The 19,538-nt window shown below is 40.5% G+C and overlaps 1 protein-coding gene across 2 annotated transcripts in view; it reads left to right on the plus strand.

The window, feature by feature from the left end:
• The first annotated feature begins 1,285 nt into the window (after positions 1–1,285).
• Positions 1,286–19,538, plus strand: part of hmgcl (3-hydroxy-3-methylglutaryl-CoA lyase) — a 32,961-nt gene continuing 14,708 nt past the window's right edge. Inside the window, exons 1-2 of one of the 2 annotated variants that reach the window (XM_060847424.1) lie at positions 1,286–1,408; positions 12,377–12,460. In XM_060847424.1, coding sequence (XP_060703407.1) covers positions 1,388–1,408; positions 12,377–12,460 — 105 coding nt within the window. In that variant the 5' untranslated portion in view covers positions 1,286–1,387. Of the gene's footprint in view, positions 1,409–5,043; positions 5,174–12,376; positions 12,461–19,538 lie in introns of those variants that run through there. The other variant, XM_060847423.1, reaches the window with a different exon arrangement.

Consider the following 19,538-nt stretch of genomic DNA (forward strand, 5'->3'; position numbering starts at 1 on the left):
TCAAGCGAGCCAGACACAATTTGGTTTTTTTCAAATATATGTTTGACTAATATCATTTGTATATGAAATTGTTTCAATTTGAACATTACCACCACATGCAAGAATATTCAACAACTTGACAGAAGTTTCTAAAATAATGAGAGGTATAGATGCATTGAGTATGGATTGGTTCAATATCTGAGGAGTTGTAAATGATGCTGAATATTGTGCAGTCATCAGCAAATATCCTCAATTCTGACTTTATGACAGAAGGAAGGTTATTAATGAAGATGGTTGGGCCTAGAACACTACCCTGGGAGGTCCTGCACAAATGTCCTGCAGCTTAGATAACTCTTTTCCAAGAACCATACACATCTTCCTTGTGCCAAATATTGTTCCAACGAGTAGAGATTTTTTACTCTGATTCCCATTGATATTGATTTTGCTAGGACTCCTTAATAGAACTCTTAGTCAAATGCGTGCTTAATCTCATTTCTGGAATTCAGCTCTTTTCTCCAAGATTGAACCAAGGCTGTAATAAGGTCAGGAGCTGACTGCTAGCAGAACCTAAACTGAATGTTAGTGAGTTGGTTATTGTTAAGTTGTTCCACTTGATAGAACAGTTAATGACACCTTCCTTCACTTTTCTGGTGGACAAGGGTAGACTGATGGGGTGATAATTGTTGGATTTGACTTGTGAACAGGACAAACCTGGACAATGTTCTACTGTTGGTGCCAATATTGTGGCTGTACTGGAACAGTTTGGCTAGAGACACAGCAAGTTTTAGAGAAAAAAAATTTCAGTGCTACCTCCGAAATGTTGTTGAGGGCTTTGCAGTATCCGATGCCTCCAGCCATTTCTTGGTATCATATGGAGTAGATCAAATTGACTGAAGACCAGCATCTGAGAATTAGAGTTGGTAACAAATGCTGGCCCTACGAGTGACACCCAAATCCCAATGAAGGATTTTTAAAAGCATGTGACTTTAATTGTCGATCATTTAAAAATTACAGAAAACTTTGCAAAAGATAAATTCTTCTTGATAACAATGAAAAATTCAACTGGTATCCTAGTCTAATATATTAAAAGTATTTTGTTGATTTCTGCTTCATGGTATGCTGATATCAACAACTTGTCTTTGCATCCTTTCAATTTGGTGGAAAGCAGGAAAACACTTCCAAGTTTTGGTGTCTTGCACAAACTGTCGGGTTGTGTTTAATTGAACGAATTGGGAAAATACAGGATAAGAAAAACTGAAGCTAATCGTTGAACAAATTGAAATAGGAAGTGCTCGGTTTCAGTTCCCTGACGTCAGGGCAGGAGCTCTATTTACTTGTGCTTCGTTTTTATTTGGAATGAGGGCTTGAATGGTGTTTAATTTTCGATCGGAATAATGTGGTGGCAAGAATGGGAGCGGTCTGTACACAGGTGAGAAAATCCCGTGAAGGAAAACCATGCGGAGATAACAGTTACATTGATTTGACACAACATTGACACTAAGGGCGACCATGACGCACACTGAATTCAAGCGAACGCTGTTGCTGGATGGTGCTGCTCATCGAAGTTATATTGTTACTTTTGACAATTGGTAGAATTACTTTTGGTAACCTTGGCTATTTAATATAATTCTTACTCGATAAAGTGTATCGTTCCTGCCAAACTATTTTCACCGCTACTTCTTAATTCATGTTGTTTCGAATTTGTTTTATTTCCGTTTTGATTAAGATAAACAGGACATTTAGTCAGTTTTCAGGAGCGGCTAGTATTTTGTTGTTCCCAAACGCGCGGTTATCTTGATTTTAAATTATTTAATGGTCCTAAGCAATTGGACTGGTTTATCTGTGAACAAATGTTCTGCATCAAGTGCTCTGCTTTGCTATTAAAACCGTGTTTCGTGCAACGTTGTTGTAGCAGCAAGGGAGAGCTGAAACTGTGTTGCTGGAAAAGCGCAGCAGGTCAGGCAGCATCCAAGGAACAGGAGATTCGACGTTTCGGGCATAAGCCCAGTTCCTGAAGAAGGGCTCATGCCCGAAACATCGATTCTCCTGCTCCTTGGATGCTGCCTGACCTGCTGCGCTTTTCCAGCAACATTTTCAGCTCTGATCTCCAGCATCTGCAGTCCTCACTTTCTCCTCGCAGCAAGGGAGTGACTTAAGTCATGCTGTAGAATGTGCGATACAGCATTTTTTCCCAATTTTTGTTTGGTAAATGTATAATAAATCTATTTTGCCGCGTGTCGTCTTTCTGCAGTTGTTAGTTACCGTTCTTCACCCACTTTCCTTTGAAGAACAGTAATAAGAAAATCTGCCGGTCGATTAATTGTCTGAGAGGCCACATGAACATTCTTTGCTTGATCATAATAATCTTTACGTCAACGTGCCTGCAGTCGAATCAACAGGATTCTCCTTGTCCCCAGCACTAGCATTCTATTGGATGTCAAATCAGAATTCTGATCTCCAAATTCCCTATTTTACATTCAACCTCTTCTCACTGGGTGGCTGGTGGGCTTGAGGATGGAGGGGCTTTGGACTTCGAACTCTGCCAAGATTGCTTCTTTGAGTTCTCTCGCGGAAGGCACATCTGACTAACAGCATTGTGACATTCACCATGAGCAGAACCCAAGAACACCCCAGCGGGAATAGAGCTCATGGGAAGGATAGTGGTATTGTGGTGGTATTACTGTTCATCCCAAGGTAATGTTCTGGCAACCCAGATTTGAAACCTGCCATGTCAGATGGTGGAATTTGTAGTCAATAAAAAATTGGAATTAAGAGTCTAATAGTGACGATGAAACCATTGCTGGTTGTCAGGAAAATTCATTAGTGCCCTTCAGGGAAGAAAACTGCTGTCCTTACCCAGACTTGCCTACATGCACTCTAGGCTCACAGCAAAGTGGTTAACTTTTAACTACCTCCTGGGATAGGCAATAAATGCTTGCCTGCGATGCTGTCATCCCATGGAAGACTAAAAAGATCGCCAGTGCTGTTGGGTGATTTAGCTTTAGTAAAGGGAAACACTAACTTAAGATGGCCATTGTGGTTACCTGATTAGGTTCAGCCAAGTTCATGAAGCCACCAATAAACAAGATCCAGTCTCAACTGTAATCAACATGGCATCAAAGTGGCAAGTCATTTAGGTATGTCTCCTATTTGAAGTTTATGTATTGGGATGAAAGTCATCTGCAGATTATCCAGTTTGGGAAAAACAATGAAGTCAGACACAAAAAAAGGAACTATTTTTCAGACAATAGCTTTTGGGAGCAGAGCAGAGAGAAAAGGTAATGGATTTGTAACACTGGAAGTAAGCATGCTCTCCCTCCCTATTCCTCTTAGTCTCAAAATTCAGCACTAGATGTCAGTGATAAAGTGAATCGAAAAAACATCCATTTTCCAACAATGTAAGGACATCAACAGATTTTGCCACTGCTGAGAATTAGACATAAATTAAACCACTGTGCCTTTCGGTTATAACCTAACACATCAAGCACTCTTAAGGATATTTTTTAAAACTGTTGCTGAAAAACACACATTTTGTGGAAGTTTTTAATCTTGCATTCATCAAGATATTTCACAAAAATCCAAATTTAAGGGGAAAACCAACAAAAAAAAGAATGCTTATTAGTTGAAAAATGACCTTTAATTGATAGAGGCTGTGCCATGGAGAATTCATATGTTAATTCTGATTGAGAGTTAAGAGCCAGGCTTTGTTTACATTTTATGATTCACCAAAACTGTCAACTGAGACATATACCAGCTGTCATCCATTTTGTTAATTGAAGCAAGCATAGTGTGTGAATATTTTCTTTCTGTCCAGGGCCCTATTGTAATTTCCAATATATGATAGTGTGCCTTACTGTGAGCCCAACTGGCAATTCTCAATTGTGTGCATGATTCCTCACACATTCTACATTATCTAGTGAATGTTGATTAATTGCAGAATCACATCTCATGTTATTCTGTGACACAGAATAAGAAGCCTGCGTGCTAATTGCCTTTCCTTAATCTTCCTTATTTGACAACTCCTCTTAAAAGTTTATACCAGTATTTGCATGTGTTTGATGTCACATTTTTATTATTTTTCTCCTCCTCAGGGTTAGTAATATAACTGCTTTCTTGATCAAGGAGATCTTGTAACTTAGTTAACTTCCTATTTGATTTTGAACAATTAGTCAGCTATATTTTAAAGGATAGTGATATAGCCATGTGCTGAAAGAAATTAAAAATCTTTGTTGTTGCCAACTGAGAAGGTTAAAAGGGACGACCTGATTCAACCCTTCTCACTCAGCCCTAACAATAGCTTAATCTGATTTCATGCTGTTTGACAAACTGTTGAAGCTCAAATCTCCAAATTACCTTTCAAAGCCTTTCTGATGGAGGCAAAGCCAAAGAAAATCTTGGCCAAAGGATACTCAGTTGTAGAAGGTCTCGGGATATATTTTTTATCATTGTGGCCGATGGCTTGCTTATGCCAGGGGACTGCACTGCAAACGCTGGTTGATGAATCCATACTACACAGGCTCCGAGAAACGTTCTCAAAAGACGTAGTTCATGGTGAACTCCTGAACCCAATGTCTGATGCAACCGTTGAATTCTGAATCCATGGGTTTAACAGCTGATGCAACTCTCCAGCGGTTAAATTTTTGGGATTTTAAGCTGTGAATAAATAGGAACAAAAGTTGTCTTTTGGCACTACTTGGGACTCAGCATTCCGGATCTGTAGTTACTTCAAATAAATGCTAGATTCTTAAATGGCTCGCTTCCTTGCGCTGTCAAGACAAAATCAGTTACACCACTTAATCCAGTTGCGTTGAGATGTTTTAAAAAAAACATTTTATGTAAAGGCGCCTCCAAGGCTGTAAAATATTCTAAGCCACATCGCAGGAATTTTACTGAATGAAATTTAACATCGAGTCATAGAAAGAAATATTGTCAAACTCATGCCTGATGATCCCCATCCACATTACAAGTTCAAAAACACAATAGGATCCAGGGCAACCGCCAACAGGACCCGGATTACCCTGAATCTCGCGAGATTTAACTGGAGCGGCCGCGGGATTTGGTGAGGGTCAGAGTTCAAGGCTCAATTCAGATGAACCGAGACTGAGTTAAAATGCCGGCGCTGGCAACCGCGATGTTGTTGCCCCGGTTACATGTTGCTGCAGCGGCTGCATTCCACCGTGCACTAGCTACAACTGTGAGTGATCGCCGAGTAATATGTTTATAAAGGAGATGCGTGGTTTGTTAGTGTCCTTTGATGTATTTGCTCGGATGGTAAAGGACGGGATTTAGGAGGGTACGTTGTTAACCTGTATAAATGTCATCGTGGGGACGTAAACACATTTTAATGCACGTATACACGAGATGGGGGCGGGGGGGGGGGGAACGGAATAACCGTCAAGTCTTCTCAATAAAATCATGGCTGATCTTGAACTTTTACTTTCCTTCCTACTCTCAATATCCCCAGTTCTTTCAGCGAGCAACAATTTGTGGAACTCGGCCTTAAATATTTTCAAATATGAGGTATCCTCTGGGACAGAGAAATCCTAAAAATGACAGCATTTTAAATGAATTTGACCACAACCTTTCATTTTATACATTAACGATCTAGATCAAGGAACTATGGGCATTGTGGTTAAGTTTGCAGACGATACTAAGATATGCTGTGCAGGTACCGGTGTTGGACTGGGATGAACAAAGTTAAAAATCACACAGCACCAGGTTATCGTCCAACAGGTTTATTTGGAAGTACTAGCTTTTGGAGCACTGCTCCTTCATCGGGTAGCTGTCAAGCAGGGTCATAAGACACAGGGATTTATAGCAAAGGTTTAGTGTCCTGCAACTGAAATGAAATATTAAGCAACATATTGTTTCAGTTGCATGATAGTTTAATGTTTTGGTTTAATTTCTGTGTCTTATGATCCTGATCCACAGCTACCTGATGAAGCAGAACTCCAAAAGCTAGTACTTCCAAATAAATCTGTTGGACCATAACATGGTGTTGTGTGATTTTTTAACTTGATACAAAGATAGGTAGAGGGACAAGTTGAGGAGGCTGGGAGGCTGCAGAAGGGTTTGGACAGTTTAGGAGAGTAGGCAAAGAAGTGGCAGGAGTACAACGTGGGAAAGTGTGATCATGCACTTTGGTAGAAAGAATAGAGGCCTAGACTACTTTATAAATGGGGAGAAAATTCAGAAGTCTGAAGTGCAAAGAGACTTGGGAGTTCTAGTGCAGGATTCTCACAAAGTAAACTTGCAGTTGAGTCAGTAGTTAGGAAGGCAAATGCAATGGTGGCATTTATTTTGAGAGGACTTGAATAAAGAAGCAGGGACATACTTCTAAGGCACTATAAGGTTTTGGTCAGGCCATGTTTGGAGTATTGTATGCAGTTTTGGGCCCCATATCTCAGAAAGGATGTATTGTTCCTGGAGCATTCAGAGGAGGTTCACAAGAATAGTCCCAGGAATGAAAAGCCTAACATATGAGGAACATTTGAGGACTCTGGGTTTATTCTTGATGGAGTTTAGAGGGATATGGGGAATCTAATTGCAATATACAGAATACTGAATGGACTGGTCAGAGTGGATGTTGGGAAGATGTTTCCCTTGTTAGGAGACACTAGGACCTGAAGGCACAGCTTTAGAGTAAAAGGAAGACCTTTTAGAATGGAGATAAGGAGAAACTTCTTTCAGCAAGAGAGTGGTGAATCTATGGAATTTATTGCCAAAGAAGGCTATGGAGGCCAGACTGAGATAGATAGGTTCTTGAATATCAAGGGGATCAAAAGTTATGGGGAGAAAGTGTAAAGGGGTTGAGAAAGTTTGGCAGAGCAGACTTGATGGGCCTAATGGCTTAATCTCTAGTCATATGTCTTATGATATTATGGATAAAATTTTCCTCCAAATTATTTCCTTCTAATCAAGACTGCTCCCCCTTGTTTTAGATTCACGGCTGATGGAAACAATCACCGTAGATGTTGACCCTGTCAAACTCTTAACTGTTTCACTAGGTCAGTCCTCAATCTTCTCAAAAACCAAAGAATATAAGCCCAATTTATTCATCCTCTTAATGTGGAATAGCCTGTCATTCTGGGGATCAACATAGTGAACATTTGTGTACTACATCAAATGTTTTTGGACCCTTAAGAATGGGTCCAAAATTGCAGATATAATAACAGGTTTGGTTTTAGCAAAGCTGGTATAATCACAACATTTAAAAGGCATCTAGATGGGTATAAAAATAGGAGGGGTTTAGAGGGATATGGGCCAAGTGCTGGCACATGTGACTAGATTAATTTAGGATATCCAGTCAGCATGGACAAGTTGGACCGAACGGTCTGTTTCCATGCTGTACATCTCTATGACTACACATATGTCGTTGCATTTTGGAAAGGCAAATCAGGGCAGGACTTATCCACTTAATTGTAAGGTCCTGGGGAGTGCTGCTGAACAAAGAGACCTTGGAATGCAGGTTCATAGTTCCTTGAAAGTAGAGTCACAGATGGATTGAATAGTGAAGAAGGTGTTTGGTATGCTAGCCTTTATTGGTCACTTCACTGAGTGTAGTAGTTGGGAAGTCATGTTGCATCTATATGGGATATTAGTTAGGCCACTATTGGAATACTGCATGCAATTCTAGTCTCTTTGCTATAGGAAGGATGTTGTGAAACTTAAAAGGCTTCAGAAATGATTTGAAAGCACGTTGCCAGGATTGGAGGGTTTGAACTACTGGGAGAGGCTAAATAGGCTGGGGCTATTTTCCCTGGAACATCCATGTGAAAACGTTGCCCCTCAGTTCTCTTTTTAAATCTTGCTCTTCTCACTTTAAACCTATGACTTGTAGTTCTGGAGTCCCCTACCCTTAGGGAAAGACCTTGGCTGTTTACCTTAGCTATGCCCCTCATGATTTTATAAACTTCTATAAGGTCACCCCTCAGTCTCCCACACTCCAGGAAAAAAGTCCCAGCCATGTCCAGCCTCACCTTATAACTCAAACCCTCCAGTCTTGGTGACATCCCTGTGCATCTTTTTTGCCCCCTTTACAGTTTACCAACATCTTTCCTATAGCAAGGCGACTAGAATTGTATAGGAGAAAGTGAAGACTGCAGTTGCTGGAGATCAGAGTTGAAAAGTGTGGCACTGGAAAAACACAGCAGGTCAGGTAATATCTGAAGAGCAGAAGAGTTGACGTTTCGGGCATTCCTGATGAAGGGCTTAGGCCCAAAACGTCAACTCCTGCTTCTTGGATGCTGCCTGACCTGCTGTGCTCTTCCAGTGTCACACTTTTCGACTAGAATTGTGTACAAAATGTGGACTTAATAATTTAGTTTCCACGTTATAAACTGTATTTGGTCCTTGCTACTTATTTTAATTTTGTGTTGCGTGTTTGATTTTTTTTTGTTTTATTACAAGATGTGTAATACAAATCCTAAATTAGGGAACCAGCCTAACAGACAGCAGTGAAGAAAACATAGCAACTGTGCCTTTTACCCTGTTAACAAACATAGGTCTTTTGTAGCTCAGGTTGAGATTCTGGATGTGAATTTGCTTGCTGAGCTGGAAGGTTTGTTTTCAGATGTTTCGTCACCATACTAAATAACATCATGAGCCTCGGTATAAGCACTGGTGGTATGACCAACCTTTTATTTATGTGTTTAGGATTCCTTGGGTTGATGATGTCATTTGTCATGGTGATGACATTTCCTGTTCATTTTCTTGGGGTGGAGAGGCGCATTAAATGGGATCCAAGTCAATGTTTTAGTTAATAGAGTTTCAGTTGGATTGCCATGCTTCTCAGAATTCTCGTGCGTGTCTCTCTTTGGCTTGTCCTGGAATGGATGTGTTGTCCCAGTCGAAGTGGTGTCCTTCCTCATCTGCATGTAAAGGTACAAGTAAGAGTGGGCCATGTCTTTTTGTGGCTAGTTCATGTATCCCGGTAGGTAGTTTTCTGCCTGTTTGTCCAATGTAGTTATGAGATTTCTTGCAGGATACATTAACATCAACTAGCCATAAAAAGACATGACCCACTCTCACTAATATTTTTACATACAGATGAGGAAGGACACCACTTCGACTGGGACAAGCCAAACAGAGACAAGCACGAGAATTCTTTAGAATTCCAACCAGAACTCTATCAACAAGCACATTGATTTGGATCCCATTTACCACCCCCAAGAAAAAGAACAGAAAATAATATCAACAACCCAAGGAAACCTAAACACATAAATAAAAAGTGGGCCATACCACCAGTGCTTCACCGGGAGGCTCACTGATGATGTTACCTAGTATGGTGATGAAACATCTGAAAACAAACCTCCCAGCTCAGCAAGCAAACTTACATCCAAAACATGGGTCTATTATGAAATTGAATTGGTTGTGCCCTGGTATACAGGTATTGATTTTTTTTTCCCTCCCCCAAAAAACTCATTTGTACAAAGTACATGCTGTGTTTGGTAGACACCATTGCTAAGTTATGTTAAAGTAAAGCTTACTTTAACTATGTTTGGTTTGTAAAACTTTTGTAATTCAACAGATAGCATGAAGTTGCTATTCCGCTCTGAATTATTACATTAAAAACATTTCAACAATTATCTAAAGCTTCACTAATTTATTTGTATTTTTGTGCACTCATTTACACGCAGTAACATATTTGCAAACCCTTGAGTGAAACTGCATGTTTGTCAACTAATTTTCTTATTTACTTTATAAAAAGTACAGAACTTGTTGTGTGGCTAACAATAGTATTGAACTAAGTACAAGGACAATTCTGTTTACCTTAGGGCGTTGGTAAATATGTTGACATACACAGATTTCGCAGACGAATGAGATCCAGGAGATTACTTTTGAGAGAAAAAATAACATGCACAGTGAATTTGGATAGACTGTAGTAGAGCAAGATATTAAATAATAAATTAGATAGTCAGAATAAGAAAAAATGCAATCTTGTCCAAATTAGATTTACTGTGTGTATAAGTGAACACACGGAATGTGATCTGAGCTGCAGATATGGGGATTTGATAATAAAAGCAAAGTATTATGGGTGTTGGAGATCTGAAATACAAACAAAGTGCTGGAGAAACTCAAAGTATGGTAGCATCTGTGGATAGAGGAATAGAGATAACTTATCAAGTCCAATTGCACACTTCTTGGAGCACTGGGAATATGATATTAGATTAGATTAGATTCCCTACAGTACAGAAACAGGCCCTTCAGCCCAACAAGTCCACACCGACCGTTGGAGAAATTAGCCCAATAAAACAGAGACCACACAAACCAAATGGGGTGAAATTGACCAGCTGTTTATTAACAAACGATTATCACTGGAAGAGTAATTGTCTAGGCCGACACAGAACTGACAGTCTGTACAGGTAGATCAAAGGTTTTCTTCCTCGACCTGAGGATGAAGCCAGCTTTTATAGGAATCTTGTACAATAAAGTTAATTAAAATGGGGAAAGGTATAATGTATTTGGAAATTGAATAATCCAGTTACAATGATGATAATTGAAAAACAGTTATTGGAAGAATGTCCTGACTCATGATACAATGCAACATCCTAACAGTATCAATGAGTTTTGATGGGATCAGGAGATTCCAGTTCTCTTTGCAAGTAGGTGAGAATGTCTCTTTTGAAACAGTAAGGTGTTTCCATTGTTCCCGTCCTGGGTGCAAGGTCCTTGGTGGTGCCTGTTCTTTGTGTGGCTTTGGTATTGCTGTGTTATGAGACTGCCCTCTGGGCTTTGGGACAGCTGTGTTGACCTGGTATTGTTAGTGTGTTTTGGGAAGTGTATTCCCCTTGTCTGTGTGTGCTGTCTGGTTTCACTTGTCAGCCTGTTTGGTCACTGCTGAGGCATTCTGGGTGTTTCTGGTATAGTTTGGCCAAGTTTGCTTTCCTATGTTGTGTGTGGGCCTACTATGTTAAGGCAGGGTGACAGATATTTTCCCACACCGACCACACCCAGATCCATTCCGCTACCCTCTATATACCCCTGACTAATGCACCTAACACTATGGGCAGATAAGCATGGTCAATTCACCTGACTTGCTCGTCTTTGGACAGTGGGAGGAAACCGGAGCACCCACGCAGGAAACCCACACAGACACGGGGAGAATGTGCAAATTCCACACAGTCACCCGGCAGCGGGTGAGGCAGCAGTGCTAACCACTGAGTCACCATGCCACCCATATTGTGGTGGTAATGGCAATCTGGATGGAAACAAAGCAGGATTGGGTAATAAATGTTGCTGGATGCAAGGTATTCAGGGAAAAAAAGACAAATGGAAGCATTGATTAATCAGAGCATTACTGTGCTGGAGAAAAAACAACACCTGAAGAGATAAACAACATTTCCTCTAAACTACACGGCTAAGCAGCCACTGGGATGTTGCACACATGCTGATCAGCTGATCCATGAACATGGATTGCAGAGCAGAAAAAAAAAGACACAAAACATTGATTTATATCCTGAATCAATTTAGTTATAGCTAAGAGCCGCAGCAGTACAATTAAAATGTTATGTATACTCTTTGGGCCACCAACATTGGCAAAAGATAAGAGGAACAAAAATGTAAGGAAATTACATATAGTTAAAAGTTAAAGAGTAGTTATAATGAGGGACTTTATTACTATCTCAGTGTATATGGATAATTAATGTAAGGAGTAAAATAGGGGAAAGAGTTTCTGGTGTGTTCATGAGAATTTTGTGAAGCAGTATGTTTCTGTTCCAATGAGGAAGGAGGCATTGCTGAATCTCCGTTTGGGAAATGTGGTGGGTCAAGTGGATTTGTTAGGAGATGAACGCTTAAGGAAAAGTGATTGGAGTGTCATTAGGTTTAAGTTAGCCAAATAAAAAGACCAGGAGCTATCCAAAATACAAGCAATTTAATTGGGGAGGACCAATTTCAATGGGATGGTAATAATCTGGCTAAAGTAAAGTGAACTCAAATATTGGCTGACAAAACTATAATGGACAAGTAGGCTGTCTTTAAAGAAGAGATTTGATAGAGATATTCAAATTGCCAGGTAGAGTAGATGGGGTGGAGGAACTGTTCCAGTTGGTGAAAGGGTCAAGAAACAATATTAAAACTTGAAGTAGTAAATAACAAGATTAATTTCTTGGAAGTACAGAACTTAAACATTGCTAAAAAGAAGTCTCTTGACATGTAGGTGCAGTAGGAAATGTTAACTGAGTCTATTAACTGAAATTCAAACCAAGCAGGTCAGCTCCCTGCCAACCATAAGCCAAACAATCGGCACCCTCCTGTATTGCTATATAAATTGATACTTCCTTTCTAAAGTTTTTTTTAATTGTGTTTCTGTCCTGATGAATGCAAGATGAAAATTCAGGAATATTTCTAGCAATGTTTAAACATTGGAAGATATTAATAATTTCTTATAATTCAGACTTGTGCAGCTGTGGCACAATCTCTGCCTGAACAAGTGAAGATTGTAGAAGTTGGACCCCGAGATGGTCTACAGAATGAGAAGGTAATTGACATTATGTAGAAACTTTACTTTGAATGTTGAAAATGGAAACAGTTATTTTGTTAACTTTTCGCAAGAATGGCTTTACTAGTATCAGAGCGAAATTTAACTGCATTCCCATAATTTTAATAAAAGATGTTGCCCAGTTGACATTTGTTATTGCTTCTTTTTGGTTGATTTCCGTTTTGTTTTCTGCAGACATACCTTATTCTCAATTTAAGGAGAAATTTAATTACAAGATGTCCCATTTTTGAGGAATCCCATCAAACCAGGAAAATCTTATTTAAAAATTAAAAGAACTGCTGATGCTGTAAATCAGAAACACAAACATAAATTGCTGAAAAAGCTCTGCAGGTCTGGCAGCATCTCTGGAGAGAAATCAGACTTAACATTTTGGGTTGAGTGACCCTTCCCATTGAATAAAATTAATGTGACAATAATTTGTGGAAAGATGATGCAGGATGGGATTACGTTGCTATGTAGCAACTGCTAAAATGTCTCTAACATTGAATTGATTTAATGAGAAAAAACATCCAATAGTAAGCAAACAGTATTTCCACGATTACCAATATTTGTACCAGTCGAGGAAGAGCAATGGTAGAGATTGGAAAGCTGAGATGCGTGGGTATGGAGGATAGAGTTTGGGTGAGGGCTGAGGAACTGGATTGGAGGAAGGAAATTCAATCACTATTGTCACTGTACATTACACACCAAATGCCCAGTCAATAAAGCTAACCAGGCAAAAGTGAGGACTGCAGATGCTGGAAATAAGAGTCTAGGTTAGAGTGGTGCTGGAAAAGCACAGCAGGTCAGGCAGCTTCCAAGGAGCATGAAAATCGACTTTTCGGGCAAAAGCCCTTCATCAGGACTGAAGGCAGGGAGCCTCCAAGGTGTCGATTTTCCTGCTCTTCGGATGCTGCCTGACCTGCTGTGCTTTTCCAACACCATTCTAACCTAGACTCTTATTTCTAACCAAGCTAACCAATCTACAGCAATTCCCAATTTTACATGAATCCTGCACAGGAAGCGCACTAAACAATCACACAGTACAGAAGACATCCTTTGGCCTTTTGAGTCTCCATTAGTCCCACTTTCCAGTACCAGACCAATAGCTTTGAATGCAAACACACCCTTCTTATAATGTGTTTGAAATGGCACACAGTACTCTAATGGCCCAACCTCCCTGCTCTCATAATCTATGCCTTGACTGATCAAGAGCAAATGACCCATATGCCTTCTTAATCTACTCTGCCAGCTTCAGGAATTTGTGGGCAAGCACTCCAAGGTCCATATATTCCTCTGAGCCTCTTGGTATCCTGCTCTGCATTATTACATTTTTAGTATACACTGTCAAATTGAGCAGCAAATTAAATTTCACCAACTGCCATGGAGAGATTTGAACCCAAGCCCCCAGAAAATTACCCTATCCCTTTGAATTACTAATTCATCAACATTACCACTACTCCACTCTGTTTGGGATATCAAAGTAGACAATTTAAAATTTTCTCATGCCATTTGTTTGCCCATTCACAACCTATCAGGATTCCTTTGGAGGTGTATTCTCTTCAAACTTGATTTCCTACCTTTGTATCTTCATCAAACATGGTTACAATACAGTCAATTCCTTCATCCAAATTATTAACACAGATTGTAAGGATTGTTCCTGTTGAGCATTAATCCCTGCGGCACTCCACTAGTTCTAGTTTGCCAAGTTGAAAATGACCCACTTATCCTGACTCTGCCTTCAGTTCATTAGTCAATGATATATTCTTGCAAATATACTCTCATAACATTCCTGATGAAGGGCTTATGCCCGAAACGTTGAATTTCTTATTCCTTGGATGCTGCCTAACCTGCTGTGCTTTAACCAGCAACACATTTTCAACTACTCTCATAACATGGCAACCTATCGAATGTATTATGAAAACCCAAATCCATGACATATATTACTTTTGCTTGAACCACTTGCTTTTTACATCTTCGAAAAGCGTGACATTTGTTAGATATTATTTCCCTCTGTATCACAATCTCTAAGTATCCAATTATTGCTGCCTTAATAATGGATAAGCATTTTCTCCATTATTAGTCTAGCTGCACTATCGGCTCCTGCAGTTTTATCCCCCACCCCATTCTTTTCTTCAAACAGATGTTACATTGGAAAATCAACAATCTGCTGTGGCCTTTCCAGGACCTAGGAAATTGTGGAAGGTCACATCTAATACATCCGTATTTCTGCAGTTACTTCTCTTAATATTTTAAAATACAGTTGTTATTTCCGAAGAGACTTGTTGGCTTGTAGTCCCATTAGTTTTCCCCTATACTTTTTCCTCAGTGATTGAGGTCATTTAAGTTCTTCCATTTCCTTTATCTTTTCATTTTCTACAATTATTGGGACGCATTCTGTGTAATCTACTGTGAAGACAAATACATAATACTTCAAAAATATTCTGTAATGGGATATAGGCATCAACAGCTGGGCCAGCATATGCCTGTCCCGATCTTCCCTTGAGAAGGTGGTGAGCTGCCTTCTTGAACCACTGCAGTCCATGTGCTGTATTTAGACCCACAATGCCATTAAGGAGAGAACTCCATATTTTGACCCAGTGACAGTGAAATAATGGCGATATATTTTCAAATCAGGATGTGAGTGACAACTTGGTGGTCATTGATAGTGTTTCCATGTGTCTGCTGCCCTTGTCCCTCCAGATGGAATGGTCTTAGGTTTGGAAGAAGCCTTAATGAATTTCTGCAGTGGATCTTGTACATGGTCCACACTGCTACTTCTGAGCATCAGTGTTTGAGAGAATTGATGTGGTGCCAAGCAAGTAGGCCCAAATGATGTCAAGCTTTCTCACAGCTGCACTCATCCAAGCAAATGGAGAGTACTCCATCACACTAGGCGGGCAGGCTGGGATTTTCTTCACTGGAGCGTAGGAGGTTGAGGGGTGACCTTGAATAGGTTTATGAAGTCATGATTGGCATAGATAAGGTGAATAGCAATGGGTTTTTTCCCTAGGATGGGGGAGTTCAAAACTCTGGATATATTTTGAAGGTGAGAGGGGAAAGTTTTAAAAAGGACATGAGCGGCAACTTTTTCACACAGAATGGTTTCTGTATGGAATGAGCTGCCAGAAGAAGTGGTGAGATGCTGGCACAGTTCAACCATTTTAAACATTTGGATAAATACATGAATAGGAGGCGTTTGGAGGGATATGAGCCAAACACAGGCAAGTGGGATTAGTTTAATTTGGAAACATGATCAGTGTAGATTAGTTGGATAGAACAGTCTGTTTCCATGCAGTATGACTCTATACTTTGAGTAACTGGGCAATTCAGACTAGAACAGGGTGGTGATGGAGGGACAATAATTGGCCTGGCTTTCTTCTGGATTGGAGGAACCTGTCCATGGTTTCTTCTTCTGAGACCCACTTTGTGCCTTCTTGCTCCACTTTATTGAAAGTGTACAGGTATGGAGGTTTGATGTGGACAAAGTTAGATTTAGCCATAATGCTCATGACAATCAAATAATGGTTTAAATGCCTGGTGAAACTGATTTCTCAAAATCCACCAAGAATAAGAACATTTTCAGGAATGTATGCATTTTTGTTTCTAGATTTGGAAATGTTACAAGCAATTAGCTCAATAAAAATAAACTGCAATGATTTGCAACATGCCATAAATCTTTGGTTGCTTTTTATCAATGAACCAGTTGACTAAGGTAATGCAGCAATTGACTAACTAAAAGACAGTTGCTTAACATTTTAATACCTTGAATGCTTCATTACTTTAAAGGCATTTATTAATTCAAGTTTACTGAATGCTAGAAGAAGGATAGAAAGGGAAGTAAGAGAGGAGGGGAGTCGCATTTGATAAGCGATAGTATTACAGCTGTACTTAGGGAGGATATTCTCGGAAATATATCCAGGGAAGCTATTTGGATAGAACTGAGAAATAAGAAAGGGATGATCACCTTATTTGATTGTATTATAGACCCCCTAATAGTCAGCGGGAAATTGAGAAACAAACTTGTAAGGAGATTTCAGTTATCTGTAAGAAGAATAGGTTGGTAGTGGGAGGGGATTTTAACTTTACAAACATACACTGGGACTGCCATTGTATTAAGGTTGTTGTGGTTCTATTCGCTGAGCTGGGAATTGTGTTGCAGACGTTTCGCCCCCTGTCTAGGTGACATCCTCAGTGCTTAGGGGCCTCCTGTGAAGCGCTTCGTGATGTTTCCTCTGGCATTTATAGTGGTTTGTCTCTGCCGCTTCCGGTTGTCAGTTCCAGCTGTCCGCTGCAGTGGCCGGTATATTAGGTCCAGGTTGATGTGTTTGTTGATAGAATCTGTGGATGAGTGCCATGCCTCTAGGAATTCCCTGGCTGTTCTCTGTTTGGCTTGTCCTATAATAGTAGTGTTATCCAGGTCGAACGCATGTTGCTTGTCATCCGCGTGTGTGGCTACTAAGGATAGCTGGTCGTGTCATTTTGTGGCTAGTTGGTGTTCATGGATACGGATCGTTAGCTGTCTAGTTGTTTGTCTTATGTAGTATTTTGTGCAGTCCTTGCATGGGATTTTGTAATGCAAAGATTAAAACAAAAAGTCTGACTGCAAATTCAACCCAAACTCTGGGTCAGATATGTGGATGACACCTTTGTAATCATTAAAAACACAGAAATAGAGAACACACACCGGATCATCAACACCACACTCGCAGGAATCAGATTCACTAGCAAGGAAGAAAAAGACAACCAACTCCCATTCCTAGACGTGATGGTACAGAGAACACCGAACGGAGAATTCACCACAAAGGTATACAGGAAAGCCACACACACAGTTCAAGTCCTGAACTACGAAAGCAACCACCCCAACACACATAAAAGAAGTTGCATCAAGACACTGTTTAAAAGGGCCCCAATACACTGCAGTACACCAGAACTGCAAAAAGAGGAAGAACACCTCTACAATGTATTCGCCAAAAACGGATACCCCCGCAATTTCATCAACAGATGCCTAAGGGAAAGACAACGGAATAAGGATATGCCACAACCCAAAGGACTAGCCATGTCACCATACATCAAGGACATTTCTGAACTGACAGCCAGACTACTACGACCACTAGGACTCATAACAGCACACAAACCAACAGCCACACTCAGACAACAACTCACCAGGACAAAGGACCCGATACCCAGCATGAGCAAAACCAACGTGGTGTACAAAATCCCATGCAAGGACTGCACAAAACACTACATAGGCAAACAGGAAGACAGCTAACGATCCGTATCCACGAACACCAACTAGCTACGAAACAACACGACCAGCTATCCTTAGTAGCCACACACACGGTTGACGAGCAACATGAGTTCGACTGGGACAACACTACTATTATAGGACAAGTCAAACAGAGAACAGCTCGGTGAACAGAACCCCGAGCTACAAATCTTCTCACAAACTTTGAACGTTGTGTTAAGGGTTTAGATGGAGAGGAATTTGTTAATTGTGTGCAAGTATATGGATGTACCTACTAGAGAAAGTGCAAAACCTGACCTCCTCCTCTTGGGAAATAAGGCAGGTCAGATAACTGAGATGTCAATGGGGGAGCACTTTGGGGCCAGTGACCATAATTCTATTGGTTTTAAAATAGTGATGGAAAAGGATAGACCAGATCTAACAGTTGAAGTTCTAAAATTGGAGGAAGACTAATTTTGACGTTATTCGGCAAGAACTTTCAAAAGCTGATTGGTGGCAAATGTTCACAGGTAAAGGACCGGCAGGAAAATGGGAAGCCTTTAGAAATGACATAAAGAGAGTCCAGAGACAGTATATTCCTGTTAAGATGAAAGGAAAGGCTGGTAGGTGTAGGGGATGCTGGTTGACTAGAGAAATTGAGGGTTTGGTTAAGAAAAAGAAGGAAGCATATGTCAGGTGTAGACAGGAGTTATCGAATGAATCCTTAGAGTGTAAAGGCAGTCGAAGTATATTTAAGAGGGACATCAGGAGGGCAAAAACGGGACATGAGATAGCTTTGGCAAATAGGGTTCAGGAGAATCCACAGGGTTTTTACAAATACATTAAGATCAAAAGGGTAACTAGGAAGAGAATAGGGCCTCTGCAAGATCAGCAAGATGGCCTTTGTGTGGAGCCGCAGGAGATGGGGGACATGCTAAATGAGTATTTTGCATCAGTATTTACTTTGGAAAAAGACATGGAAGATATAGAATGTGGGCAAATAGGTGGTGAACCTTGCAAAATGTCCATATTACAGAGGAGGAAGTGCTGGATGCCTTGAAATGGTTAAAGGTGGATAAATCCCCAGGATGTGGTCAGGTGTACCCGAGAACTCTGTGAGGAGCTAGGGAAGTGATTGCTGGGCCCCTTGCTGAGATTTGTATCATTGATAGTGCAGACAAGGTGCCAGAAGACTGGAGGTTGGCTAACGTGGTACTGTTATTTAAGGAAGGTGGTAAGGACAAGCCAGGGAACAATAGACCGGTGAGCTTGACCTCAGTGGTGGGCAGGTTGTTGGAGAGAATCCTGAAGGACAGGATTTACATGTATTTGAAAGGGCAAGAACGATTAGGGATAGTCAACATGGCTTTGAGCGTGGGAAACCATGTCTCATGAACTTGAGTTTTTTGAAGAAGTAACAAAGAAGATTGATTAGGGCAGAGTGGCGGACGTGATCTATGTGGACTTCAGTAAGGTGCTCAACAAGGTTACCCGTGGAAGACTGGTGAGCAAGGTTAGATCTCATGGATTACAGGGAGAACTAGCCATTGGATACAGAACTGGCTCAAAGGTAGAAGACCGAGAGTGGTGGTGGAGGGTTGTTTTTAAGATTGAAGGCCTGTGACGAGTGGAGTGCCACAAGGATCGGTGCTGGATCCACTACTTTTCGTCATTTATATAAATGATTTGGATATGAGTATAAGAGGTACAGTTAGTAAGTTCGCAGATGACACCAAAATTGGAGGTGTAGTGGACAGCGAAGGAGGTTACCTCAGATCACAACAGGATCTTGATCAGATGAGCCAATGGGCTGAGGAGTGGCAAATGGAGTTTAATTTAGAAAATATGAGG

The sequence above is a fragment of the Hemiscyllium ocellatum genome, chromosome 30 (genome assembly GCF_020745735.1).
Source record: "Hemiscyllium ocellatum isolate sHemOce1 chromosome 30, sHemOce1.pat.X.cur, whole genome shotgun sequence".
Classification (NCBI taxonomy): domain Eukaryota; kingdom Metazoa; phylum Chordata; class Chondrichthyes; order Orectolobiformes; family Hemiscylliidae; genus Hemiscyllium; species Hemiscyllium ocellatum.